This window comes from Chelonia mydas, chromosome 9, assembly GCF_015237465.2.
Source record: "Chelonia mydas isolate rCheMyd1 chromosome 9, rCheMyd1.pri.v2, whole genome shotgun sequence".
NCBI lineage: Eukaryota > Metazoa > Chordata > Testudines > Cheloniidae > Chelonia > Chelonia mydas.
The window spans coordinates 88542838-88570481 of NC_057855.1; the positions used below are offsets into that span (position 1 = coordinate 88542838).

At 41.1% G+C, this 27644-nt stretch overlaps 1 protein-coding gene across 4 annotated transcripts; it reads right to left on the bottom strand.

The window, feature by feature from the left end:
* Positions 1-196: 196 nt before the first annotated feature.
* On the bottom strand, positions 197-27644 carry LONRF3 (LON peptidase N-terminal domain and ring finger 3). Of its 4 annotated transcripts, XR_006283643.1 has the most exons (13): positions 26901-27633; positions 24739-24857; positions 23930-24052; positions 20923-21078; positions 19069-19312; positions 18147-18237; positions 14326-14440; positions 11712-11833; positions 10862-11020; positions 8049-8211; positions 7302-7451; positions 4035-5893; positions 197-3301 (listed from the first exon to the last, which is right to left on the bottom strand). XR_006283643.1 is itself a non-coding variant. In XM_037908484.2 (12 exons), exons 1-12 carry the CDS (start codon positions 27511-27513, stop codon positions 5735-5737), a joined length of 2214 nt encoding a protein of 737 aa, XP_037764412.1. In that variant the 5' UTR covers positions 27514-27644; the 3' UTR covers positions 197-5734. The 4 variants fall into 4 exon arrangements, 2 of the variants coding, with proteins under 2 accessions (XP_037764412.1, XP_037764413.1); XM_037908484.2 differs by having other exon boundaries at positions 197-5893; positions 26901-27644; XM_037908485.1 differs by lacking the exon at positions 7302-7451 and having other exon boundaries at positions 197-5893.

The window sequence follows — 27644 nt, forward strand, 5'->3', positions numbered from 1 at the left end:
TGTCCTGAATAGGGGATGGATTTCAGCACATACTTAAGTGCTTTTCCTGAGTTGTGCCTGACTGAGCATCCATTGCAGGCAATAAGAATCTTTCCATTAACTGCAGTGGGGAGCAGGCCTTAAATGACAAGTGCATAGTGATTTAGGGCATTCTTTCCATCTTTGTAATTTCTTGTTATCAGATACAGATCAGAGATTAAAGAACACAAATTTTAATTAGCAAACAAGTATCCATACAGACTTATGTCCATACAACATAATTAGTACTACTGGATACACAGGCTGACAGAACTATGAAATTAATATCTTGAACATAACATGAATGGGAAAAAAATATGTCAAACTTACATAGAGGTAGTGGAATAGTACTGCTGTTCAATGACTAGTTGAATTTAATTTCACTTCAAGTTCATTAGTGCAAGAAAAATAAAAGGATGCTTTACATACAAGTAGAATACACAAGCCCCCAAAGAAATTTGTCACTATTTAAAATGACTTGATAGATATTTTATTTCTGGCTCTCTAATAACCACATATCTTGATGGTATTAAATAGGACAAGTCTACAGCATCACATGAAGATATCTTAAATGATTTTTCCACCGGCTTTTTTCCTTCCAGTAGATATATGTAAAACGATTACATTGTTTCTGCCACAGTGCTGCTCTGTAAACCTGTGTTCCTCCAATCCGCTGTCAAGAATTAAAAAAGGGGTGGGGAGTAGGCTATGATTGAAGATTAAGAATGGCAACCAGCAACACAGAAATACAGGCACTTCTATTTGAGGGTTAATTTAGACCCTATGAAAACTCCTCAGATACTAGTAAGCACTTCTGTACATGATACGTACATGTATAACTCTGGGCATGTCTACACTGCAGGGCAGTACTGATGACAGGGGTGTGAACAGTAGAATATGCTAACTTGTGCTCTGACTCCTGTATACCCTGCTAGTGTGAACTAAGTAGTACTTGCCCTGTTTCAAACAGGGCTACAGCAGCGCTAACTAGGTACTTTCTAGTTCACACCAGCAGGGTCTACATAGGACAATTAGAGCGTACTCTACAGTTCACACTGCTGTAGTTACCACTGCACTGCCATGTAGACAAGACCTCAGTGTAATAGTTCAGCTTTTGTGCATCATCAGCCATTTAAGAATTAAATCCTGTATTAAACAATCTGGTTTCTTGTATATTGGCAATATTTATCCTGCAAATCTTGGCAGAGTATTTCATTTACCAAGGTACTTTTCTGCATTCTTCCTGAGCCTGCAGTCTTTGTGGGCTTGATCCAACCCCCTAATGAAGTCAGTGTGAGTCTATTGACACAATTGTATCAGACCCTAAATGCATACAATTCCAATTGAGTTTTGCACAAACTAGACTCAGTTACTTAGATAGGCAAAACATCTATTTTCACAAAAGCTACATGAATCAATCTCTCCACTACCCCCCAAAAAACAAGGCATTGAAAATGTACTTGTGGCCCTCATTAACTAGTTTAAACACTGGTAAAATTCCAGTATCAAAGAAATGTTTGAGTGACCACATCCAAAATATAAAACTTCAGTTTATAAATGCTCTCTAACCTCTATACCTCACTATCTATAACAGATTCAGACCCAGTAAATACAAATCTGTCAAATTACATTTTTACCAAGATTAAAATTATTAGATTAACAAATTAGTGGTCCATACACGCTCTAAAGGCTAATAAATACTCATACAGGACAGAGGGGTAGCCCAAGCATGGACCAGCCACTTTGCAATGAGAAATCCCAGCTGTCAGCTTAACAGCTAATAAAAAACATAATAGCACTCAAGAAAAGGGAACTCCAGCGTTACCACCATGAGGCTAACCAGGTCTGACTTCCAGCAGGGTCTGCTGAACCTTTTGCTTGATTCTGTTCTCGCATCAGTTTTATACTGGTGTAATTCCATTGCGTTAAGTGCAGTTACTCCCGATTTACACATGTCAATGAGATCAGAATCAGGCTCTATCTACTCTGTTCCGTTCTCACCCATTTAGTTTTTTGGCCAAGTTGAGCTGGCCAAGGGAAAAAATACTGTATTTTTCCCCCCCCTTCATTCATGTTTTCCCATCATCATCTTTTGTTGTTAGATGAAGTAGTGCACAAAGCAGGAAGGAGTCATTTAGCTTGAGTCTGCCTTGTACTTAGTGTCATGAAAACAAATTTACTGAAGAAATTTGACATATGTCCCTCCACCTACCTACCTAGGAATGTGGCATAATGACATGACCAATATTAAGTTATTTTCATGCATTTGCACTAATCACATCTCATAAATGGTGAAGGTCGCAAATGAACAAAGTCATCATATCAAACAAGTGTAAATGAATCTAAAACTTTCAGGAAACCCATGCTCAGGCTGCTTTTTGGCTTGCCCTACAATATTTGTCTGGCAGATGGCTTTCATTCAGCTATGGTTTGAGCTTTTCTCTCTCATTTGATTGTCATTGGGGACCAAACTCCCCCCTGAAATCAAACTTTTGCTGGCGACTTCAAGTCTGCTGAATTGAGCTCCAGTGAAAATTTAACCCGTGTGAACGACCAGCAAAAAGCATACATGTTGTTTAAACCCCCAAAATAGGGGTTAAATGGGATTTAAATGGGTTTGCTACATAGGGGCAAATTTTACCCTATGCTATTAAAGAACTATGAACCCAAGCTTGTATTTGGTGTGCAGCCAAAACTTGATCAATACTTTTGGGTGCACAGTTAACAGGATTGTTTTTATTCTACAGTAGGTCAGTACACCCAGTTATGGGCATAACTTGATGGTAAGAATAATAAGTATACTATCAGATCAATATAGTATATAAAATTTAAGTGACTATTGTTAAAGCTATTTTCTCACATTTCAGAAAAGATGCCAAATTTATTGTATCTCAAAAATAAACACTACACAGTGGCATATGTAGAAACTGGTAGATGTTCTGTAATTCACTCCAAAAGAGTTGAAACTTGGTGGTCTCAACTCACCGAGGGTGATGGAAAGGACAATGCCTATTTTTAAAATAGGCCAGCCAAGTGTAATTAAAGGACTCTCCATAGTTACCTGTGAACCAGTAACATGAATACGTGTAACAGAAGTTCTGGCATGCAGAAAAAGAGCAAAAAAAAAAAAAAATCAGTGAGAAAACAGCTCCAAAATACAACATACTTAAAGACCGAATCCTGCTGCCACGGATGTGAGGACCAAAAACACCTACTGACTTGTATGGAAGCAGGACTGGTCTCAAGTTATACATTACTAATACAGAAATGGCTTCGGTCAGAACTGCATTTAATGTGACATCACTTGCAACTAAGATGAGAAGTCACTCTGAAGTGACTCATCTGTTTTCTTCATTATGAAGACAGATACCATTGCAGACAGCAGCCACTGTGCATTTTAAGGTTTAAAACAGGTGTACATAATACATATATAAGGCTTCTGATTTTTGGTTTTTAATAGACATGGATAAAACATCCCAATTAAAAAAAGAAATTGGAAATGGTTACTCAATTCATGTTGACTTCGCCTATATAAACAAACTGCACTATGAAACAGGTGATGTCCCTGCTCATTGGCTTGTAAGGATTTGCCAACACAGAGCAGTAATGTGAACTAGGGATGTGTGATTTCTGAAGTTCACTAGCATATTGCACACTAATTGGTCTGCATAGACCCAGCTGATTCACACTAAAAGGTTCCCTAGTGCCCTCTAATGTAATGCTGTTTGAAACCGTACTAAGTGTATATACAAAGAGAAAAGCCCCATTTTTGGATATCTACATAGAACTCAAAACAAATGCCAAAAAATGAAATTAATAAACCCCCAAAACAGAAGCCCTATACGTATATTATTCTCTCAAACAGGCACAGTACCATCCACAGAAAAGTGTGGCAAACTAACAGCATGGAAATGAGTTTCCTGTAGTATTTACAAGGTAGCTAAAGCAACAAAATATACTTTCAATCTGCCTCACTAGATGGAATACTGAAACGTGTGAATTTGTTTCTGTGGCACTTAAGGATAAAAACTACATTTTACAGAAACTTAACAGGGTTCATAAATTACTCTCAAAACCATAAAACTGAAATAAAATAAATGATCTCAACTAAAATGATTTTAAAAGCCTATGGAAAGATGACAATATTCTATTAAATTCTACAGGACTTTTCCAGAAGGGTATGCACTAATAAATACTATTCTGGGTAATATGAATTTTCATCCATCCTACTTGCTCTCTGAAGAGAGAAATCCATAGTTTAGATACAAAGACCCAAACTTGCTCCCACTTAAGTCCATAGTAGAACTCCAACTGACTTTAATGGAAGCAAGATCAGGCCCAAAATGTTACACAGTGCAAAAGATGCAGAAAAAGTGAAACCCAGTTTTATTTGCCTTTGGGGTTTTAACCATTAGCTATCAAGCTGCTCACAGTCTGACAGGAGACACAAAGAGATCAGGTAGAGACTTGTGGCTAATGGAAAAATCTGGAGGTGGAGGTGGAATAAATAGAAAGTTTATTAAAATACCTTCCTTCTTGTGAGCCCTCCTGGAGCCCTACATAGCAAAAAATCATAATATTAATTACAAACATAAGATCTTAACATGTAAAAGGGTTGATATAAAGAATCTCTAATAACCTGAAGTGAAATACCCCTCTCTAGTTCTCTTTTGTGTAAGGTTGCTTCTTACACCTATCAGCTCCTGCATTGTGTTTGTAGGTAGCTGTGATACTCTCATAGCAATTCAAATACAACATTTCACTGCAAACTGCTGCATAGTGCTACTCTTTATATTGTGCAAAATTAATGGCTGGATCCTTCAGTCATCTCTCTGGGCAAAGCCCACTGAAGTTTATTACCCAAAGCCCCAAATACACTTAAGCATATGCTGAAGTGCTTTGCTTGATTGGGGACCAGTTAAGATTGTAGGATCAAGCTCTACCCAGCAACAATGAACTGTTTCAGACAAAGCCTGCATATTCATGGCTGGCTGTGTTGGGGGCAATCCTTCTTAGAATATAGATCACTGGAGATAGTAGAAAAACATTCAAAGTACTCAAAACACAAATGTATTGAAAAATGATCGAAGTAGTAGCTTGTGTATTCCTAATATCTTTTCCCCTAGTCATTCATACATGGTAAGACACCATAAATAAATAGAGCAGCTTACTTTCTGTGTAGAGAATGTACACAAATAATTACAAATATACATTTGGAAACCAAAAAAGACATAGTGCAAAAATAAATGATCAAACAGAAGTTGTGGACATTATAATACACAATGCTACATAAACCTGAACCATTTGGAATAAAAGACTTTGCAGTTCATTGAAATAATGCTTTAACACTATCAGTATTTCTTTCACATTAAACCACACAGATTTCCTTTATCTACTACTACAGGAAACCCACCTCAAACTTTCAAAAGGTTTATGGCAAACAAGACCACTTTGTTCTGTTATGTAACACCGATGATAATAGCCTAGCAGTGCAACAATTGAATACTCGTCTCAAGAAAGTTCAGAGATCAAATGGATACTACTGGATGATCTGTAAATATCCTTGGCTCTTCATATTTTATTTCCTTTGAAAGTTAGACTTCAAAACTTGTCCTGTTTTGACACACAAATCCATAAGACATTATTGCAGTTAGATATAGTTACAAGAGAAACTCCAGTCAAGTATTGCAAGAGGCTTCACAGCTGGTTCTCAGCATCATCGTGACCTTGTACGGGACATAAACGTAAGGACACGTCTGATGCCATTCAAGCGGTCTTTCAGGGATTTCATGGCAAGAAACGGAAGCTGAGCTCTACTCTCAAGTGGAAGGACAGCAAGGACCCACCAGCACCACGCAGGGCCATTGGGGCTAGCCTGCAATAGAGAACACATACATTATGATACAGAAGCTAAGATGCTGTCAGTGACAAAAAATATCTTGGTATGGAACAATATGTTTTTACTGGCTCTTAGTAACAAATGCTTTCTATAGGGTCCCTCCAAATGCCATTTTAATAACTTCTGGTTAGACGTACACAGTTTATACCCAGATCCTAAACTTTTCTATAATTTAGAGTGTTTGGATTAGACCCATTTTTGCCTCTAGTAATATGTGGTTTGTGTCTTCTGCATTATCTTCATACTGTGTCTTAGTGGGCCCAAACCTATAAGTAAGGGCCCTGCCAAATTCATGGTCCATTTAGGTCAATTTAAAAAATACATTTAATGATTTCAGCTATTTCAAGGTGTTGTAACTGTAGGGATCCTGACCCAAAAAGGAGTTGTGGGGTGATCGCAAGGTTGTAGGGGGGGTTGTGGCTCTGCTACCCTTACTTCTGTGCTGCTGTTGTTGGCAGTGGCGCCGGTGTGGTATGGTAAGGAGGGCATGGTATGGTGTTGCCACCTTTACTCCTGCGCTGCTGCCTGCAGAACTGGGCCCTCAGTCAGCAGCTGCCTACCTCTGAAGGCAGCCGTGCAGAAGGGTGGCATGGTACGGTATTGCCACCCTTACTTCTGCACTGCTGCTGGTGGGGCACTGCCTTCAGAGCTGGGCACCTGGCCAGCAGCTGCCGCTCTCTGGCCACCCAGCTCTGAAGGCAGCACAGAAGTAAGGGTAGCAATCCGCGACCCCCTAAAATAACCTTGTGACCCCCCTGCAACTCCCTTCTGGGTCAGGGCCTCCAATTTGCAAACGCTGGTCTCCCCCTGTGAAGTCTGTATAGGGTCAAAGCACATAAGAGACCAGATTTCATGGGAGAAGGCCAGATTTCATGGTCTGTGATGCGTTTTTCATCGCCATGAATTTGGTAGGGCCCTATCTATTAGGGATTTAGCACCCTAACATCTGTTATACTCTATTAGTACTTGGAGTTTAGGGTATCCAGCACCTTGCAGTACTGAGTCCTGTAACACTAGTATCAAGTTTGTCCTGCAGTTGTCACTGTTTTGTACAATTGCTATTTTCTACCTAAACTTTGGGACAAATTTAGTTACGTTACAAAATGGTGCACATTCACTGAAATCAATAGGGATTAATTTGGTCAATATTTCTCAGGAAGTTAAAATGAAATAAATATGAATACTGACTTGCTCAGAGTTACTGCAGCAGTAGCTTATGGCAACAATTCAGATATTTAACAGGTTACACAGGGTCAATGAAGAGGATTAATATTTTCTTCAGTGAATTAGAAAATTCTTCTTGGTTTATCAGTGTGATTGCTAAACTTTCTGTAATCAATAAAAATGACAACCTCTATTCCTGGATAAATATAATGTCAAGTACCTGTGGGTCAGGATCCTTAGCTGGCATTGGACCAAAATGACTGAGAATTCGACTCTTGAGTGCTTGTTTGAGTGAGTTAAACCACATATAAGCCTGATCATACACAGAATCATGTAGAACAAGTAACTCAGCATAGCTCTCTCCTTGTACCTGAAGAGAGCACAGAGAGAGAGGGGGTGAGGCTGGAGTTAATTCCAATTACATTTTCAAAAGGCACTACACACTCTTAATTCTTTTGAAAACTCTAGGGCAGATCCTGAAAGTTTGTTCTTTGGTTTATTTTTCTGAGAAGTATCTCAGTCTACGTTCCTCTCAACCTTTTTCTTCACCCCTAGGTTCTAAAACAAAAAAATCCATTTTCAGAACAAAATGTTGGTCAGGCTAAATCCAACCACCACTTACTACAGTTATATATTTAAATGAAAATGGGTCCCCAAATGATTTGTATTCAGGTTTTTTTTGTATGAAAACTTTGTGGCAGGCACTGTCTTCCTGTAAATACAGAACAGGTTTGCACAGCACCTAACACATTTTGAGTGTGTTACATATTTTCTCAATAATAGTGCACTTAAAAAAAATTGGGGATAATGGACCCAATCCAATTTGGAAATTGATTTCAGTGGGACTAGGGCCAGATCCAATCAGATTACAGGTATAAAGCAAACCTGAAGTACCCTATTAGGAAGCCTGGCAAGATCCCATCCTGATACACACTACTTTTATAAAGAAAAACTTTGGTAAATTCACCTTCTGATCCTCAATGTACTCAATATCTGCTGTGTTGTATCCATCACGCTGGCTGTGCTCTACCACCTTAAACCTCCTCTTGCCAATGCTGTCTACTACAGAGCGACCGTCAGCAAAGAATTCAACATTTCTGATCTCCAGAATGCAGCCATAATCAGCAAACCTATTTAAAATAAAAACAAAAGCAAATAAACTGGCTGTATTCTTTCCAGGTTCAGTTCTGTAGATTTACTGAACAGCCACTCTAATACAAAGATATTTACCAGTGTCAATGAGTGCAACATGTAATGCATATTTTTATTGTTCTCCTTCAGGTTATACAACACTTCTTTTCAAAACTGTACCTTCATGAATGTTCAGGCAAGCTGACCAGCTGAATGCCCAGCACCATTATAATAAGGCCAACTTTTCTAAGTTCTCTAAAACCGAGGCACTTAGCTGGATTCATTTGAAATTTGGCCTGCCTCAGGAAAGTTCACAGTTGGCTTAGTGACCAAGAATTGGGATCCTTTGGGCTAGGGGTTCTGAGATACAAGCCCTTCCCCCCCCATCCCACCCAAGCCATTTTTCAAAGAGTTTCTAGGTGGGGTTTTTTTCCCTGCACACAGAGCTAGAGATTAAAGTTAACTATTAATGTGATGCAGATCACAATGGTCTCAAATCAGAGTTTTACTCCAGGTAGTGCATGGCACCCATTCAATTTTTGGGGGACCCAAACGGAGAATAGTATTTAAGAAAATGTACCTTTTACAGCGCATATGCGCCAATACAGAAAGGTGGCTAGAGGGTTTCCACGCCTGCCATTTTAGACGTTTTAAAGCTTGACTTTTGTAAGTACTCTAAAAGCCAAATGGTTACTTGGATTGCTATGAAATTTGGTGTGCCTCATGGGGGCAAAGGGTAGCATTAATGATCCAAATGTGGGGTTATCTGACCTAGGGGATCCAAGTTACAGGCCTCAAAACCAAAATCAAACCAGTTCCCTTCTGCTGCCTTGTTCTGTTAAATTGAGATGGACTAATGGCTGGATGAATCACAGACCACACTAAGACAGATGGTGGTGAACTCATCCTCTTCAGTTAACATAACGAAGGATAAATTAATTACAAGCCCCACATCTTAGACAAAAGGAGTTTTGGACTGAGTGGCCAGAGGTAGCTGCTATTTGCAAGTCATAGGTGGCAATTTTATTTTGTGGGAGAATGTAATCAAAGTCTACAGGGGAGGAAAAAAATTAAATGTGACTGCTTCCTGGAAGGAGATGGCTATTAGGAGGCTGAGGAATTGAGTAATAAGGGGAGAGGGGTTTGGAGCTGCAGCAAGGGAAAGGGGTTTATAGGGGATTCACAGGGATGGGTGGTAAACCACCAGTTCAAGACTTGCCTGGGGGAAAAAAAATCTGTTTTCATTAGCTCCTGGGGGGACTGGTTGGGCCAAGTAGTTACTAGGGCAGATTAATGTGATGGTTTTCAAAGAAACATTGCACAGAACTGAGGAACGGACAGCGCAGGCATCATATTTTGCCCACTCTGCATCATCTAACCAGTGATTTAAGAAGCTGTGTCATACTGGGCATTGTGGGGATTCATTTGGGTGGAAATAATCTGAGCCTTATTCTTGGTGTTCATCTCATTCATTGGATCATATCAGAGATGTGTGTCCAGGAGCTATGATAATTTTCCTCTCATTTTTGTCCTTTAATAGTGTTAGATGGAATCCTGTGAGTGAGAATGAATGAGCAGTAAAAAGGAGGTAAAGACCTAGCACATTTCAGCAACTATAGGGTTGGAAAAGCAAAGTGTGCCGTTACATGGCATACTGGAGCATTGCTGAAAGAGGGCAGATTTAAGGTTGCATGGGCAATCTTAACTGGGCATTTCCTGGTTTTCAGCAGTTTGAGTTTTGCTCAACTCAGTGTTTTGCAAGGGAACAATATACCCCTGAACAACCTTAATTCTGCATTAATGTAGTTTGTTGCCATTGAATTTTAGAATACTGATAATTTCTTGTGCAATGGAATATCTTAGGTAATCACATACTGCACCAGTGCAACTGTTCTAGAAGGATATTTCACTTTTTATCTACATTTCAAAATGTAAGAACTTCAAATGTTCAGTGAAAACTCTATGGCCCAGTAGGGTTAAGGATAGTAAGCACTATGGAAGGACTATGAAATCTACAAAGAAAAAAAACTTACCAATGATTTTAGTAAGCTTTGCTTTGCAGTCCCTGGCTCATACAGACCATTATGACACTGGTGAGAAGTCAAAATGCAGATGTGGGCTTCAAGGCAGGGTGATACAAGATTGGCACTTTGCTGTAAATGGCATGATGTAAATGCTCAGCCAGTCCATGTACTAAGCTGACTATACTTCTATCCCAACCACTATATTTAATACAGTGGAGATGTCAATCTGACCTGATAACATGACTTCTTTTGATAGTAAAATTTGTTAGCATTCCAACTTGGCTGGCGGTACCAAAGAAATAAATTTAAAACTAAGAAAATACTTTTTTCCTCAAGCCATACCTAAACCTTCTGTGAGCCAGGGTAAAAGTGTACAGTAAGGGATATAAATCTTATCTTCACGCTTCAGTACATCAGCCTACCACTAACACTGCTAGGAAGAAACACCGCCCCACCTTCCCCCCCCGCACCACCACCCTCCTGCCTGTTATTCCACAGTTGTCCATTATGGGGTTTTCAGCACCTTCCTCTGAGGCAGCTAGTACAGTCAGGCTACTGGACTAAACAGATCACTGGTCTGACCTAGAAATGCAACTGCCACCACTGGCGTGCACTGCTCACTCACCCCTTGATAGGATCACCGATACACATTCCAAATTGCTTGGTGCCAGTCTCCATGCATCTTCGAATCATCAGTCGATAACATGGCTCAAAGATGTGCAGAGGGCAAGGGACTGTAGGATAGGCCATTGTGCAGACAAAGATGGGAACGTTCTTATTTAAGCTATAAGAAAAAACCCCACTATATATAGGAAAACATGCACCATCTTTGAGAAAGCATTAGAAAGGTACAAACTACAGACATATGATGAAACCATGCAATTTAGAGGATGCCTTATCTTGCTAAGATCTCAGAGTGCTTTACAATAAAATCAAATGGAAAAACAAGATTTTTGTATTATACAAAAACAGTTCAACTATTTTTTGCTTTCATCTTTCCAGATAATGGTAATGATATTCCATTATAATTAATGGAACTATTTTTTTTTTTTAAATCCTTCCAGCAAAGCCAGAAAGAGTTATCACCTCATCTCTCGAGGCTGCTTTAGAGCTCGGACGTTCCTCAACTCTCCCCCTTTCCCATCCAATTTCCAATCCATGTGTACTGGGGTGAAATTCCACTTCAAGCCATTGTGACATGTGCAAAGGTCAAGAGAACACAATGTCATTGTAATACACCTCATATTATTGACTTGGATTTCCTCCACAAGAGCATGCTACCAGATAGCTTGCAGTTTAGTCTTGTGTGTCTGAACCCTTCCCTTCTTGAATCACGTAATACAGAGTAAGCTCCTTTATCAGTACCTTAGGACATGTTCTACAGTGATGAGAGCCATTCAGTTGCTAGCTAAACTACTTTTAAAGATTGGTATAAACCCTGCCCCCACGAAAGCCCACGCAAACTGATTACGTACTTGGAAAGCTCTGCAATTTCCTCTTCATAAATCTTCCTTCTCTCAGTGAGTTCCTCTGGAAGATACTTCGCTATTAACTCCTCCATCAGTACTGTTTTGCAGTATTTCCTCAGAGCCAAGCACTGCAACAAGAAGGCACAACTGAGCAGCTATCAAACAATGTATAGCAATGGCTGCCATGTGCTATTTTACTAAAGCTTCCACCGATGTAGCCTTTTCTTCATTGTATTTGGTCACTTCCATTATAAACAGAAATGGTCACTAATCCATTTCCCTCCTTGCTTTCCAACCTGCTTGTGGGAATCAAGGTCCAGACACCCAGGACCTGGGATTCTGGACTCCAAAGAATAAGCAATTGAGTCAACTGATTCAATACAATATTACTGTACTATAGAAGTGTCAACTCTGGTCTTTTTACTGAAGCCAGACATGCACTTGTCGTCTTGTATGTGATGGTTTTGGAGAGATCCGAGACTGGAAGGGCTGTTGGGGTTACCCCGGCAAGCAGCTACCAGACTGGTCGACTCTAGGGTGAAGCCACTGTGCTGTGAGAGGCTGTTGGCGTCAGGGCTCTGAGCCAGAGCTGTACAGCATGGGAGTACCCAGGGTTACAGGAGAGGTGAGGACCACCCCTTACTGGTTTGGGTGTACTCCTGCAGCACCACACTATTATAAAGAGATGGGAAGGGCACTGATTTTTCAGAAGACTTTTCAAAGCAATACAGAACAGCACTACAACCCAATATCCTACATGAACGTCATGCATCAAACGGATGTCATGGGGAATTCCATGCCCAGAGCTTGCAGGATTGGGTTCTTTGTTTATTACTCCTGTAATTGGTATGGATAACCTACACAGACAGTAACTGAACCCCCAAAAAGCTACTGTGTCATTTTGCTGGGGGGTGGCCCTTTCCTGTGGGCTTTCGTATTTCCCCAAGACCTAGCAGAAACAGCTGGATGCATGATGAGCTTCAGTTTCATTACTACATTGAAAGAGTTAAAGTGTCAAAGTGCAGTACCATATATACTTGTTCATAAGTCGAATTTTTTTAGTAAAAAAAAAAGAGAAGCATCAGAGAAGGGGGTCGGCTTATGAACAGGTATAGAGAGAGGGAGAGCTGGGACACAGCCCCTCCCTACAGAGGGGGCAAGGAGAGGCAGGACAGCCAGCAGGGAGGAGGCAGGGCCAGAGTGTCTCAGCTTCTGGCCAGGCTGCTCTCCCCACAGCCTCCCAAGCAGCTGCAGCTCCGGGGCTGACAGGTTGCAGCCATGCTGCCCAGTCTGGCCCGCCGAGCAGCTCTGGCCAGGCCAGAGACATTCTCCCCTGGCGTGCCCCAGGTAAGGTGGGAAGGGATGGGGAGAGTGTGGGGGTCCCAGGGATTACTCCCCTGACCCCCAGCTTCTTCCCCCTCTGCCCCAAAATTTCTGTACTAGTTGCTAACCCAGCCCATCAGGGTAAGCAGCGGGCAGGCCGGAACACTTTGTTTACTTAGGCTTACCTCCTTGCCTACCAACACACGAGGTAAACAAACCTCTCAGCCCGCCAGCTGCTTATCCTCATGGCCCAGGAGTCAAAGTTTGCCAACCCCTGAATTATAGGGTCGGCTTATGAATGGGTCATAAAAATTTTCCATTTTTACTTATCCATGTTGGGGGGGGGGGGTCAGCTTATAAATGAACTGGCTTATGATAGTATATGTGGTAATCATTTAGAGTTTCCTGTGTCTTTTAAATGTGTTCACTCTGAAGAGATCATTTCTTTCCCTACTGGTTTAGTTCAGGTGTGTCTCAGAATTTTTATACATCTATATCATTGCTGTGTTTCCCAGGGAGCTTAAAATTAACTGTACTCATTTTGTTTACTTTTGGTTGGGGCAGCAACGAGTCAACACTAGTGCCATTGACATAATGTATCACAGAGCCAGAAGAGGGAACAAAATATTATTGTATAGACTCTACAAACCCTAGCTACTCTCTTCCCCCTCTCCACTACAATTAAAAATTGTTAGTTCGTGGGAGTTGACTAGTGCCAAGCATATTTAAAAATCCCACCCTTGAAATCTGGAGACATTTAATAGTTTATTCCCTGCCAACCCTCACCTCCCAAATTTTTATAAAAAACTTTCATTACAAATATGCATTCCTGCAAAAGACAGAGCAAGAAAGCATACCAAATCCTACTAGTGAAGGCCACACAAATAATTTAACAATTTTAAGGCAGGGAAAAATTAGCATCTAAGCTACTTGACAGTATCCTTTTAAGGCATGAATTAAGAACATGACTGAAGAAGTTCAAGTGAACAATTAATGACAAAAAGTAACACCTTAGCCCTGTTCCAGTAGCATGTGCCACATGGGCTAACTAGGCAGAGCACTGCTGATCTCAATCTGCAACCACACAGTGAGCTCTGTGCTGGATCAGGGCTTTAGGTCTTAAGTGTTTAAACACAGAAAACTTCATGAGCTCTTGGAGCTATAGAGACATTTAAAAAAAGGCTTCTTCCCCAAATCATATGGGATTTCAAGTATATTTGGATATACCAGTGGATTTCTGAAATCATTAATTCCCCCTCCCCTCCAGTTTATGTGGACTAAATTCATGTATCATTACCTCAGAAAGGCCTTCTTTGCACAGGGGACATTTTGGGTTGTGATCTAGGCATCTTTCAAGACATTTCAGGCAGAAGGTGTGCCCACAATGCGTGGTGACAGGTTCATAAAAAAGCCTGGAATGGAACAAACAACAAAAAAGCGACAATATCGTGTGGCAAGAAGATAAAAGGCTACTTCATAACATCTTTTCATATCTATTCAGTAGTTAGAATTCTGTGCACTTTAGTCAGAAATTTGTTTCTTGCTTTTCACAATTTTTGTATTTATTCAACATAGGCATTTTGCTATTGCCAATCTAATGTTGAAGGTTCTCTGAAATCCTGGTTCCACTGAAGTTAACAAAAGTTTTGTCACTGATTTTCGTTTGACCAGGACTGCACTCATGCTATGGTGATGAATGGCAGTACAAAATAATAAGATAGGCCTTATGTTTTTCAAATTAAGCTGATTAAAAATAAGGGCCTGATCTTGGCAAACCCTTACTCATGAGTAAAATTAAGCACATGCATAATTGTTTTGGGACCTATAGGATTAATAAAATTGGTATACACTATTGTTACCGTATCTAATGCTGGAGAATTTAGTTTTGTTTGAATACATTACATAGCTTCTAACTTCCAGCTGAACATTCTCCCACAAAATAAATGCACATTAGAGTCATATTTCATCAAAACATTATACACATTGTGATTGTTTTCAAGTTAGTGGTCTTTTCTGGCTAAATTCAGTGGAAGAAGGTATATAAATTCCAAAGAGATCTTTCCCTGCTGATGAGCATTTAAAAAACAAAAACCAAAAAACCCCCCCAAAACCCCAGGAATGTTACGAAAGTCTCTCTAATCATTGAAACTAGACCATTCAAAACCAATTACTTTGATCTTAAAAAAGCCCACTCAATATTTTAAGGCCTCATAAGTAGTTATGTCAGGCTAAATAAAATTAAGTTCACTTTATTAAAGGTAATTTTTTTTTTAAAAGAAAAAACTGGTTTATCAAGATAAATCTGGGTGCTACTGTCCATGCATAAAAACAATTCCATACTTAATTTTTTCAGCATGCAAAGTATGTTTAAGAACATACTGACTCCTAATGACACTTAACAAAAAAAGCAATAGCCAGTTTATTAATTGCTATAAATACAGACATTTAGTGAGGGAACACATGGGATTCTATAATGCCAGTTATCTTGTTGCACATCAGTTAAAATCCTGTCAATTGTTCGAAGAGCAGAAACTTTACTGCAGAATATTACCTGTTTTGCTTTAAAATGCTTAATATCAAGTTCTAAAGTGAGTGTATATTTAATCAACTTACAATTAATTTACTTGGACAAATACAACTTTAAATTTACAGCACAGGAAATGTCTTTATTAGATCATAGTCCTGATCCAGCTCTTACTGCACTAATGGGAGTTTTGCTACTGAGTTTAATGGGGGCTGATTTAAACCTCACAAATTGGAGAAATATATATTTTAGAGAAAGATTTCTTGAGACCACATGTCAGGTGCAGTAGGACAACAGCAAAAATATTCACCCCTGTTGGGAAATACCTTCCAAGCAAACACAGAAGCATAGAAATGTAGGGCTGGAAGGGACCTTGAGAGCTCATCCAGCCAGCCCCTAGGCTAAGGCAGGACCGAATATACCTCATCCTTAACAATCTGTCCATGTTTCCATTTCTGTAGGATACCTTTTTGATTTTTAGGTCACAAAAGAGCTGCCATATTGGCATCTTACTATTCTTCCTATCAGGACAGTTTGCTGGGCCCCCCACAGCTGGAATGGGTGACTCATCACCTCAAAACATGTTCTGCCACTGCTTACTGCATGCTGCTGAAGTGGATATAGGTCAACAACACTTTACCACTTACACGAAGTACGTCAATAGTAGCTTCTGCAGTTAGTTGGTGAAAGGTCACTATTAGTCCAAGGTACACCTCAGCCTCAAAATCATGGATAAGACATTTCTGAATTACATAATATGGATAAGGACCACTCTGTGTTAATATCAGTGGCAAGAGGAAGATCCTCCAACAGGATCTCCTTACACAGGCCCTTACATCCATGTGGTCTCAAGGACTTCAGTGGGACTCTATGTGGCTGCAAGGATCTGTGCTGTCCTGAGTTTCAGGATCAGGGCCAATATTGTGACAGTCAGGGAAGATAAAGGGTCAGAGCTAAGTAATTTTTTTAAAAATGTATCTGAAAATTGCTTTCTAAACAGTCAAACTGACATCCTCATTAAAACAGCCAAATTCAAATTGTGTGCGCATATGGTAGGGGTGGAGGGAGGGAGTGTCGGAGAAAGTTTTGCTCTTACGAATACTGAATCTTTTGATAGCTGTGTAAATTTTTGGAGCACTTGTTCAGGTTTATAGTTTAGGCTTCTGATTTTATTTGTTTTATTTTAAAAATTTGTTTGAAGCTGAAACTAGCCAAACCAAATACACTATTTCTTCCAAAATATTTCATTTTGTTTTAAACAATCTTAAGATGGCGCAAAAATATTTGAAGACTTTTGTCAAAAGAATGACAAATCCAAACTGGTGCAGCCATGTGTCCAGAAAAAACCAACCCCAAAAAACCAAACACCAATTCATTTAAAAGCTAAAAGCTAATAGGAGATTAATCTAGAACACAGCTAATTGGTTTTGGGGATTTTTTTTTTCCTCCCTGGGGTGTGACTGTGTCTTTGTCAGAACCCTGAGAAAACAACAACTCCTTATTCTTATGGTTGCACGTCAAGGTAATCATCCTAATTGAGGACTGCTTAAGTAACTCCTGAAATTACACAAACTGACAGATCTGTGAAAGGTGCTTAAACTTTACATCTTCTGCACACAATTCTAATGTTAATTATACTTAGTTTTGCTATACATTTTAACAAACATGATTTGAAGTCAGGCTTGTTTGTACATAGCTACAAGAACTAGGTTAGCATCTTGTATCTGAACTCTTTATCTGCAGTCTACACTTGCTCTTTTGTTGACCTATAATAGCTACAATATAGTTGTGCTTTTCTACGGTTTAACTTGTTGCCACACACTGGCTTGAAGCTAGAGATTTTATTTGGAAGAATAGTTTAACTATTGTGGATTTTTAAATGTTAGTTGGGAAGATGTATCTGCCTCTGTCAAAGTTTAATGGAGCATGGAAGACCAATAATAAAACTAATGTGTTAGGCAACTCCTGTTTAAATTAGAAGCATCTCTGAGGAGAAATCAGGTGATATTTAACTGTGTGAACAGAACAGTGAGCGAGTATATATCAAGCCTATGTTTGGTTACCTGTGCTGAATTTTGGTTAAGTACTAGAGACCCACACAAAGGACTTCTATTCGCTTATAAGGCCTTTACTATTGCAACACACACACACCACTTTATGTAAAATGGTGCCACTACAGTAAAGTGTTTTCATAGAAATCAACTCTTCAAATATTTCAAGCATTATGAAAAAAAAAAAATCGCTACATGGCATATGTATTAAATTAACTGCAGAGGACTAAGTGTTGACTTCCACATGGTGGCTGGTAAGAAGTCTTTCAGATACGTTCATTACTCTATTTAACTCTGGCAAAAGATACATCGTGTCAGAACAGTCATTCGTCTGGGGCACATCAAAAGCTTTCAGTCATAGTCCCATTCATAGTTAACTTTTCAGAACCAAATAACTACAAGTGAGGGGGGAAAACCCATCCCACACCAAACAGCTTCCAAATGACAGAAAAATAAGCAACCAAGCAAGCTAGGGAATGCCATAGATCATGGCAGTGAAAAACAGGTACAACATAAAAACATTCAGTAGAAAATAATGGATACCTCATACACAAAGAGCAATCCAGGTCAGAGGGGTCCACAAATTCAAATGGAATGCGGCACCCAGCACTAGATCCCTTGGCATCAATTGTACCTATTTATAATTGTAAAAAAAAAAAATCACTGGAATATATAATTGGACACAGCTGTGTGACTGGTTTAACATTTCAGAGACAGACTGTTTTGTCAGTTCACAAAACAGCATCTGATTTTTAACACGTACTATGATCACATACTGCATGTATTTATGGGTAGTTATTGAATCATTAGGATCATATGAATAATTTACGTGCAGACACCAAAATCAGCCTTGGCATAAGTGGCCATAACTCACAACAGGCTTGAATTTAGTCTTGCATTAACAGTGTCTCTCTCACAACCATGTTGTCACTGATGGAAATATATAAAGGGCTGGATTCTCCTGTCATGCCACTGTATATCCACTAAATGGAGAACGAATCAGGCCCAAACACTTCTGAGATCTCAGACATTATGAGCAATGAACAACATTCGTGCTTTGTAAGTATGAATAAAGCACGTCAAGACATTCTGACTTTAATTATATTATTACTATTGGACAGAGTGCCATAAGCATACATGAGCCCTGAGAATGATGAGAAATGTCAGTGCCAACTGGTAAACAAGGGCTTGGCCCAATCCCTTTTGTTCTCTCTCTAGATTGATTAGTGTAACTACTTTTACAGAGGAATCTTGACTCTGGAAGGCCACATCAGTTCAAGCCCTGACTACAATCCAGAGTCATTAGGAAAGACATGAAAGTCTAATTTGGAGCCCAGTCCTGCACTCTTTACTAGAGAAAACTCCTGCTGGAATTAAGGATCCAACACGGCATTCCTTACTTAGGCAAAATTCCCACTGATTTCATAGTACAGGACCAGCCCGCAGTTTTATTAAACAGGTTTACCTTTCTTCATGAGTTTGCAGGGCACCTCAGCACTTCTCACTTCCTCAGAGCAGTGCTTTCTCTTCAGAAGGCTGCATTTCTCAGAAATGAGAAGTGCAGACTCTGGGGCGGAGTCATGTTTGTTCTCATCTTCTGAGCAGCCTTTTACACTTTCTATCATCTGAATGGATTTTCTCAGACTGCCAAGGTCAGTCCTTTTTTGTTCTTCCTGAGCAGGGAAACACTTTTTCTGTTCCACATTTACCTGTGCAAAAGAGATGATTGTACATCAGGACTGCAGTTCTGTAGCATTTTCATTCTGCAGATCACTTTGTAAGAGAACTCCACACATGCGCATACACTCCTGCTCAGACCTCAAAAGTTGTCATGTTGTGGACCATCAGGAAGGGCTCTGCAAACCAATGGACCCCAGTTTGAGAACCACTGGGTCTGGGCCTGGGCCTTATTTTCAGTCAAAAATACCATCTTCCCATAATACACAACAAAACAAGCACACATACCCCAGTGTTGCTGTGTTATCAGCCTTCATTTAGAGGGGTCTATAACTTAGCCATGATACTTGATTCAGGCAGTTTTTTGGCAGTCTCACCCTGTAAGTCATTTCCTGAACTATGGAAAAACCCATTTGACTGGCTTTAAGTTAAGAGTGAAAAACATTTTATATATCACACTGCTAGTTTAAAAGCCTAAACACCATATGATCTTTATTCCAAGGGAGGAGTAGGAGTATACACAAAACTGATAAAAGGAAAAGTACATACAAGAGGCTGCTTCAGTGAGATGGATCTTTTACTCAATAGCTAAAATTGGCTGCTGGTTCTTCTTTACAGCAGTCACAATATCCCGGACAGCAGGTCATAAATTGAAATAGTTTTGCTGCATCATCCTTAATCCTACTGTTGCCACGCAACAGCCAGGTAGTAACCATTTCATAGGACAACGCCTACCAGTTTGCCAAATCAAATGAAGGGACTGATCCCCCCTACTTCCCTGGTGAATATGAATGTAGATACTGTAGGTCATTGTCAAGAGCCATCACACCATAGGACACAGGAAGGCAGGTATAGGAGGTTGAATTGTCTCCTCTCCTCCCAAAAACCTACCTCATTCAGGAATGGTGCTCTGAGGGAGGGGGCCTCTCAGAAAGCACAAAAGGCCTTCCAGAAGACTATGGCATTGACTTAAGGGTGCACCTGAGCAGAGCTGTGCAAAAGCCACCATTCTAGTTTGCAGGTGTTAGCGCAAAGCTTTCCTACAGCTGTGTTAGAGAATTTACACCCATGGAGTTTCATGTTTGGATGAAACAAAGATAGTCCTCAGCCAAACCTCTGAATCCAAACTCCCATAAACATTAGTGAACTCTGGATCTGAAACCAACCTCGTGGCTGGCTCATATACCCCTATCAGTAAAGATCCCAGAATAGCTAATCTGAATCCAGGGTGGATGGCCTATCAATTAAGGGCCAAATAAAAATCCTTGATCTGAACACCTCCCAAACTTTGGGGACACCTGGATCCAAATTTTACAACTCAGGCCCATCTCTGCTGTAAACTACATGGAAGATCTAGAATTTGTTATCACAGGTAAAGGGATTAATTCTGACACGCAAGAAAAGAAGGATCTAGTCTATAAAAGAATAAATCTTTTGAAGTCTGACAGCCTTCCTTTTTTATGCATCAATTAAGTTGAATCCAGTAAATTAGTTTGTTGCATCTTTTCAATCCCCAAAGTACTCTTTAGCTTGTCTGTATGAAGTATTCTGATTCTCAGTAAAAACAATCTGGAAAAAGTATTATTCAATGTCCCATACAACACATCAAAATTAAGAACCACACATCAGAATTTATCTTTACCTTGAGCAATCTTGGTAGGTTATGGCTGCTGTCTCCAGATCCCACTGAATTTAGAAGGTTCCCCTTCAATCTAGAGTGAGGTGACAACAGCTGCAGGGTATCTGGTAAGTGTTCCTGAGCGTTTCCCGGGATGGGTGAAAATAAACTAAGTAGAAGCTGTGATAAAACAGAATACATGCTTCATGACTTAGTTCTTCTCTTACAATATCTTAAGGGAAGGTGGAGATTGTGAGGAAGGGGATGGTTGACAGAAACATCTTTGATTTGCAAAACCACTCAAGAACCCCTGGACAACAACCAATTAGATTTAGGGTGAACCCAAAAGGAACAAACAAAAACTGGTGTGATGCAGGCTTAGAATAAGCAAGAGAGTGTCAATTTCAGAGTTAAATGTGCTGATATGTCGTCAACCGGTTTTGTTCTTTAGGATAACACCGCTTATCCACATATGGATTATGTTCTGCAGACTGCAGAACTAGAGTTCTACATAAACATGTCTGCAGCTACTGCTTGAGGAATTTAATACAAGTTTGTGCTCTGCATCCTAAACTCCCATTGAAGTAATTGGGAACTGAGGGCACTTACCATCCCCTAGGTCCAGACTTAATCAAATCTCTTATGTTAGAAATAATTGGTGTGTTGAGAAAGAAAAACTGAGACAGTGGCAAAGTTGCAGGCATGAAAAACAGGCAATGGCTTCTTGCCAACAGAAAACGAATCTGTAAAATCCATTAGCAAATTGCTAACCATTAGCACAGTGCAATTCACTGAATGTATTTAAAAAAATAGGAATTCGATGTTTGAAAAGACTGCAATCGTTTCACCAAACTCCAGGCCTGGTCCAGCAATGCTTCCATAAGTGTGTGGAGCACATCATGCATTAACAAGAATCAATCCATAGTCCTGTTCAAGCCAAAAAAGGGACTCCTCTTGTGAGTAAGACTGCAGGATTGAACCTTCAGCGTCAAAATGAATTCCAATGAAGACTGCCAATTACAATGAGCAGAATGACAAATTTTCACTTAAAGAATTTAATAAAAAGGGGCTATGTCACTGTTACGCAAACAGTCTGAAAAAAAATCAATAGAATATTGTATCCTTTGATGCACTCTAACTGACAAAGTCTAGTTCAGGGGTCTCAAACACATGGCCCATGCAGCCTGCCAAGTTCCCCGTGCCCCTCCTCCCAGCACGCCCCTCTGCCCATCCCCTGGCACCGTGAGCCCCGCGCCGCTCCCTGAAGCGGCCGGAACCATGCCTCTGCGGGCCCAGGGGGAAGGGAGCAGAGAGAGAGAGGAGAGGGCAACAGAGGGCTTCAGGCATTACTCTCGCTTCCAGGCACTGCCCCCCACAGCTCCCACTGGCTGGGAACGGGGAACCGTGGCCAATGGAGCTGCAGGGGAGGTACTTGGAGGAGCAGCAACACCCCCCCGAGGGACATGGTTCCAGCTGCTTCCTGGAGCGGAGCAGGGCAGTGTCGGGTCAGGGCAGGCAGCAAGCCTGCCCTGGCCCCAGCGTGCACCACTGCCACCCCGGAGCTGCTCTAGGTAAGCGGCGCCGGGCCCCCTGCCACACTCTGCACCCCAACCCCCTGCCCTGAGCCCCCTGCCACACCGTGCACACCTCCTGCACCCCCTGGGGGCAGGGTTGGGGTGGGGAGAGGCAAGGCAGGGCCTCATGGAAGGGGTGGAGTGGGGGCAGGCCCAGGGGCAACAAGGGTGGGGTGTCAGTGATGCAGTCCTTGGGCCAATGCACTAGTCCTCATGTGGCCCTTGTGGTCATTTGAGTTTGAGACCCCTGGTCTAGTTCATCCTCAGGACCCTATTACTTAGAAATGAATAGCATTCTTGGACAAGGCTACTTTGAGCCTGAATTTAGAGACGTATCAGTTCATTATATCTTGCTCCAACAAACAAGAAGATGTCATTGATTCATGTATTATTTTTGTAGTGATAATGCATGAGACTGCATTTTGGGAAAGGAACATGCTGGCAATTCAGGAACACACAGGAAAAAAACCACACAAATGTCTACAATCACTCAAAGCCTCCCAAATTGACTATATTATAATCAAACTGGTGCACGAACACTTTCTCATAACAGAGCAATCATGTACTCGTTTATTGTCACTGCAGGGACCACCACTAAAATTATTATATTTTATATAATATTGAGTGTCTCAGCAAAGATTTTCAACGAAGTGCCAAACATACACATGCAAACCTTAAAGTGTTGATAACTGAAAATCATCATGATATGTAAAGAAGGATTGGCAACCTCGGCAGTAGCTCTTTAAAGAGAAAGGTAACCAAACAGCTGTATGCTGCAGCTTAGTTTGCTATTAGAAGAGGCTTATTATAGATCTATCACACTGCCCATTTATCTTTAATCATTAGCTGCCTTTTGAAACTGTTTTTAAAAAAAGACTTCCGTTGTTTACTCTATTCCCTTTCATGCCTTCTCTGCTTGCTGATGCTCACAGCATCTTGAGTGGCTGTGAAAAGAGTGATGCTGCTCCCAAGTGCAATCCTGGCCCTACTGTGCAGTGTTTTCACAGTTTAAGTCATCAAACTGATACCACATTAACTAGAAACTCCTACTTCTGTCCCAATAGATAGCATCAGTCTACCTGGTAATAAGACTAGGAAACAGACTGGAAGTGTAATTGCAGGGAGTCTAGGAGTGCAATACTAACCTCCCATTGATTTTTAACAACTCTCCTGTTATCTAAGTTACATAGGCAACTCTTACTAATTTTAAACACACAAAACAGCCTTTCCATACACCATGTGCTGTGTTTCTTGTGATCGCCAATTAAACTTTTCGAAGTATAGCAATGGACACAAAACATAATTAGAACAGGAATCCCCCCTGCCCCAGCTATCACCATGTAATCTTTACATACACATTATGTGTATACACATACACACACACAAACGGGAAAAAATGATCATCTCTATTTCATTTTCAGTATCTAAGTGTTGTTGCACAAGGCTAAAGAACTCACCTTTTGAGCCTCTGATTTAGCTGTCCTGTTCCCAAAATCCAAGGCAAGGCAAAATAGAAACTCTCTTAAAGAATCTTCTATTTTCCCCATATTAGCTAATGCTTGTCCTTTCCTTAAGTGACCCTGAAAGCAAACAGATCTACAGTTCTAGTTTATTTCTTTTACCACCTTTTGAGCCTCTTTATTAAAGCAAGATGATTACTATGAAAAAAATATTCCGAAAGTGAAATAAATACAGGCACAAGGCAATTATGATAGTCCACATTACTTAAATAACAAAAGAAGAAATATAAGAAGTCTGAGCTTTTAAGTACAACACGTCTGAAGATTTTTCATATTTAGCTCTCAGAGAAGTATTGCATCTCTACCCTCACAACAGATACACATGCAAGTTTACCCTCACAGCATCTGGACAGTTAAATGCTGGTATAGTGGAAGTCCTAGGGATCCCTCATCTCATCACTGGACAGAGCCTCCCCCTGCAACTTGATCTCCTAACCTTCTCCTTAATGCTTCCTTCTAGCACAATATAAGCACTGCACTCAACTTTTAACAGGGCATGTGAGCCTGACCTCCATAAAGGTCAGTGACAATTGTGCTTAGTCCATCAGCCAGCAGCCTGTGCCACCCTGCCCTTCTCCCCAGCCAGAGAACTCAGTTGTATCATCATGGAATGTGTTTGAGTTCAACTGATCTAAGATGTTGAGACATCTCTCAAGTTCAGTTCTTTTGTGCTACAACATTTGCTAAGTAACCAGAATGGCCAAAGAGGTTTTACCCTAAATACATTTGTTAAAATTAGAACTTACCTTTGACCAATATGGTTGGAGCCTGCATGCTGTTTCTGCATCATGCAATGCATCTTCATAAGATTTCAAAGTAGAATTAATCTGGGACCGGTTGCTATATAATAAATGGTCATTTGGAGCTGCAAGTAATGGAAACATTGACTCAATTACTACAAACATTACAGACATGGGCCCTATTCTTTAGGACTCTTTTCTTAAGCAAATGCCTTTTTCCAGTGGTCTCAGGAAAGCAAACATCCATTATTTAAATAACCAATTACAAAATGAGAGATGGCAATTTCACTGGGGATTTCCAGGTACAAAGGTGTCAGATTTATATTACACAACTGCTTTAAACGCTGCATACATAAAATTTACTACAGCTCACAAATAAATCACCAGCTCAGACAGAGGATCAGATTGTTTATAGAAGCTGATCAGAAAGATTTAAGGCATGTCATAACTGTATTATTGTGGCCCAATTAATGCTGCTACAGTATAGATGGGATTTTAAAATGAATAACTCCCTTTTCAAAAGGTTTGGGATCAAAATTCATAAACGGCACATAACTATAATCAAAAGAAATTAAATGACAACCTGAAGAAGAACTCTGTAGCTCAACTGCTTCTCTTTCGTGAGCAGAAGTTAGTCCAATAAAAGATATTACCTCACTCACAAGGTCTAATAACAGCAACCATCAGATAAATATTACAACAGCATAGACCAAATGACCGCATTGTTTCATACACTGTGTGCTGTAACAGCTAGGCACAATATGGTTTAAGAAAAAATTCTGATCTTTAATTAAAGGATATCCCAGACTAAGAACCCTTATGGTTATTTTAACTTTTTTTTACATTTAGTTTATGCAACATTACTTATTTTGAAGCCAGATTATAGTTAAGTAATAAATCAGTTTTCTTCACAACCGTTTGTAATGTTTATTACGGGCTTGACATTGTTAAACTGAATAGTGTTTACAGAAGTTCGTTTAGCTGTTCTGGATTACTACCATGTTCCTGTTGGGTGGGGACTGTAGAGGACACAGAACTGTCATGACTTCTAAAAGTGACCTGCATTTATTCTAAGATCTAGCACTAAATCTCCAGTAAAATCATTTGGCATGCAAATCCCTCAACAAATTAGGCCAGGGTATTTAAAATCTTTTTACTCATTGCAACATGTCCAATAATGATTCACCACGTGCTGCTGCCTAAGTCAGGTTTGTCGAGAGAGGAAAAAGCCCTTTTTAGGCAAAAAGCAGCAACCATCTCCTGAAATAAAGCATATTCCAATGAGCACCATGTAATGCCAAGCTGTGACAATGACTCACTCGTAATTTTGATAAATACAATCAAACCTCTGGGATGCTTTCAGAAACATGACCCAGTTTGTTGTTACTTCACTGGTTATACAACCATTCCATAAGAAGGGGGCAGGGAATCCAGACCAGAGTCGCAGGCTAAAAGCTTATGCAACACACTGTTCTCCTGACCTAGTTTCACTTTGGACTTTAAAAACAAAACAATACAATAACAGATTCCTAAAGGTTATCCCTCCCCCCAAAAGAGATGGAGAAGAGAGGTAAATATGATGGATACTAGTTTACCCTGTCAAACTACAAACACCAAACACAACGAGCACCGTTATGTCATGTATGCTCTGCTGCCTGTACCTACAAGCTGAAAATCCGTAGTATGTACAGGACAAACTGTTTGGTAAACTGATTCAGATTTTAAACTGGCACTAATACACTTAATACTCCAGCAATTAATCACGTTTGCTTCTTTATAAAGGACTCGGCTTTATGGCAGATCCTCGGCACAGCATGTGAACTGCCACACCCACTCCAACGTTATAGCTAGGAATACCACCCAACGGCTGCACCTGGGATGAAAGTCTATCACTTGCCCTGGTCAAAATACTTGGTAAATAGGCTCAGATTTAAAAGCAAGACTATAAATGACACATACAGCAGCATTCTAAGGACAAATCTGGTTGCTAGAAACTTGGGCTTCTAACATCCCCTTTGCCTGGCTGTGATCGATCAGTCGCAAAAGTTGCACACACACAAAAATCCAAATTCTAAGGAGTTAAGTCTTGCAGCATTAACCCCCTTAACTCTGCCCCTGTGGGTGGGTAGGTGGGAGATCATTTCGGGGGGCGGGGGGGGTATCATTACCGAGGCTGACTGCTTCATCGTACTTCTGCAGGGCAGCTTGCAGCTTCTTCTCCTTATATAAGAGGTTCCCTTCGTGCCTGAGCTGCGATGCCGTCACTTGGCCGGGGAACCACTTGGCCAGCAGGTTGCTGAGGATGACATTGACGCGGAGGTGTTGCCCGGCCGCCAAGCCCCCTTCGTCCTGGCACAGAGCGCAGCGGGACTCGGTGGCCCGCTCCCGCTCCAGGCACTTTTTGCAAAACGTGTGTCCGCAAGGCAAAGAGACGGGCTCGAAGAGGAAGCCCTGGCATTTGCGACAGCTGAAGATATCCCAGTCCCGGGGCTGCAGGAGGCTGCCCCCGCCGCTACAGCAGGCGGGCAGCTGCTCCCGGAGCCGCACGCCCTGCGCCAGGCACTCCACCAGCTTCTCCAGCTGCTCCGCCCGCAGCTGCTGGTGGCGGGAGGCCAGCTGGTAGAGCTGGCAGGCTTCGTGGAGCCGGCCCCCGTAGGCCAGCGCGTCGGCCCGCTTGAGCAGCACCTGCCACTCGGGCACCAGGCTCGGGGCATCCACCTGCAGCGGGCTGCCGCAGAGCTCGGCCGCCAGCTCGAACGGCAGCAGCGGGTGGGAGCCCATGGCCCGGGCCCGCTCTACAGGGCCCCGCGGCTGGGCTGCCAAGGGGCTGCGGCGACCACCTGGCTGCGCCCCCGCTGCTCCATGCTGCTGGCGCCCGGCGCCGACCGAAGTAGCCCGGCTCCAGCGGCCGG

What these genes read in the sequence shown, in the direction of transcription:
- LONRF3 (XM_037908484.2), bottom strand. Translation starts at nt 27,513, where the DNA reads ATGGGCTCCCACCCGCTGCTGCCGTTCGAGCTGGCGGCCGAGCTCTGC. An exon ending in TCCAACCATATTGGTCAAAG is followed by an intron (nt 24,053 to 24,738) that starts GTAAGTTCTAAT and finishes GTTTGCTTTCAG; the next exon opens with GGTCACTTAAGGAAAGGACA. An exon ending in ATCGGTGATCCTATCAAGGG is followed by an intron (nt 8,212 to 10,861) that starts GTGAGTGAGCAG and finishes TATTTTAAATAG; the next exon opens with GTTTGCTGATTATGGCTGCA.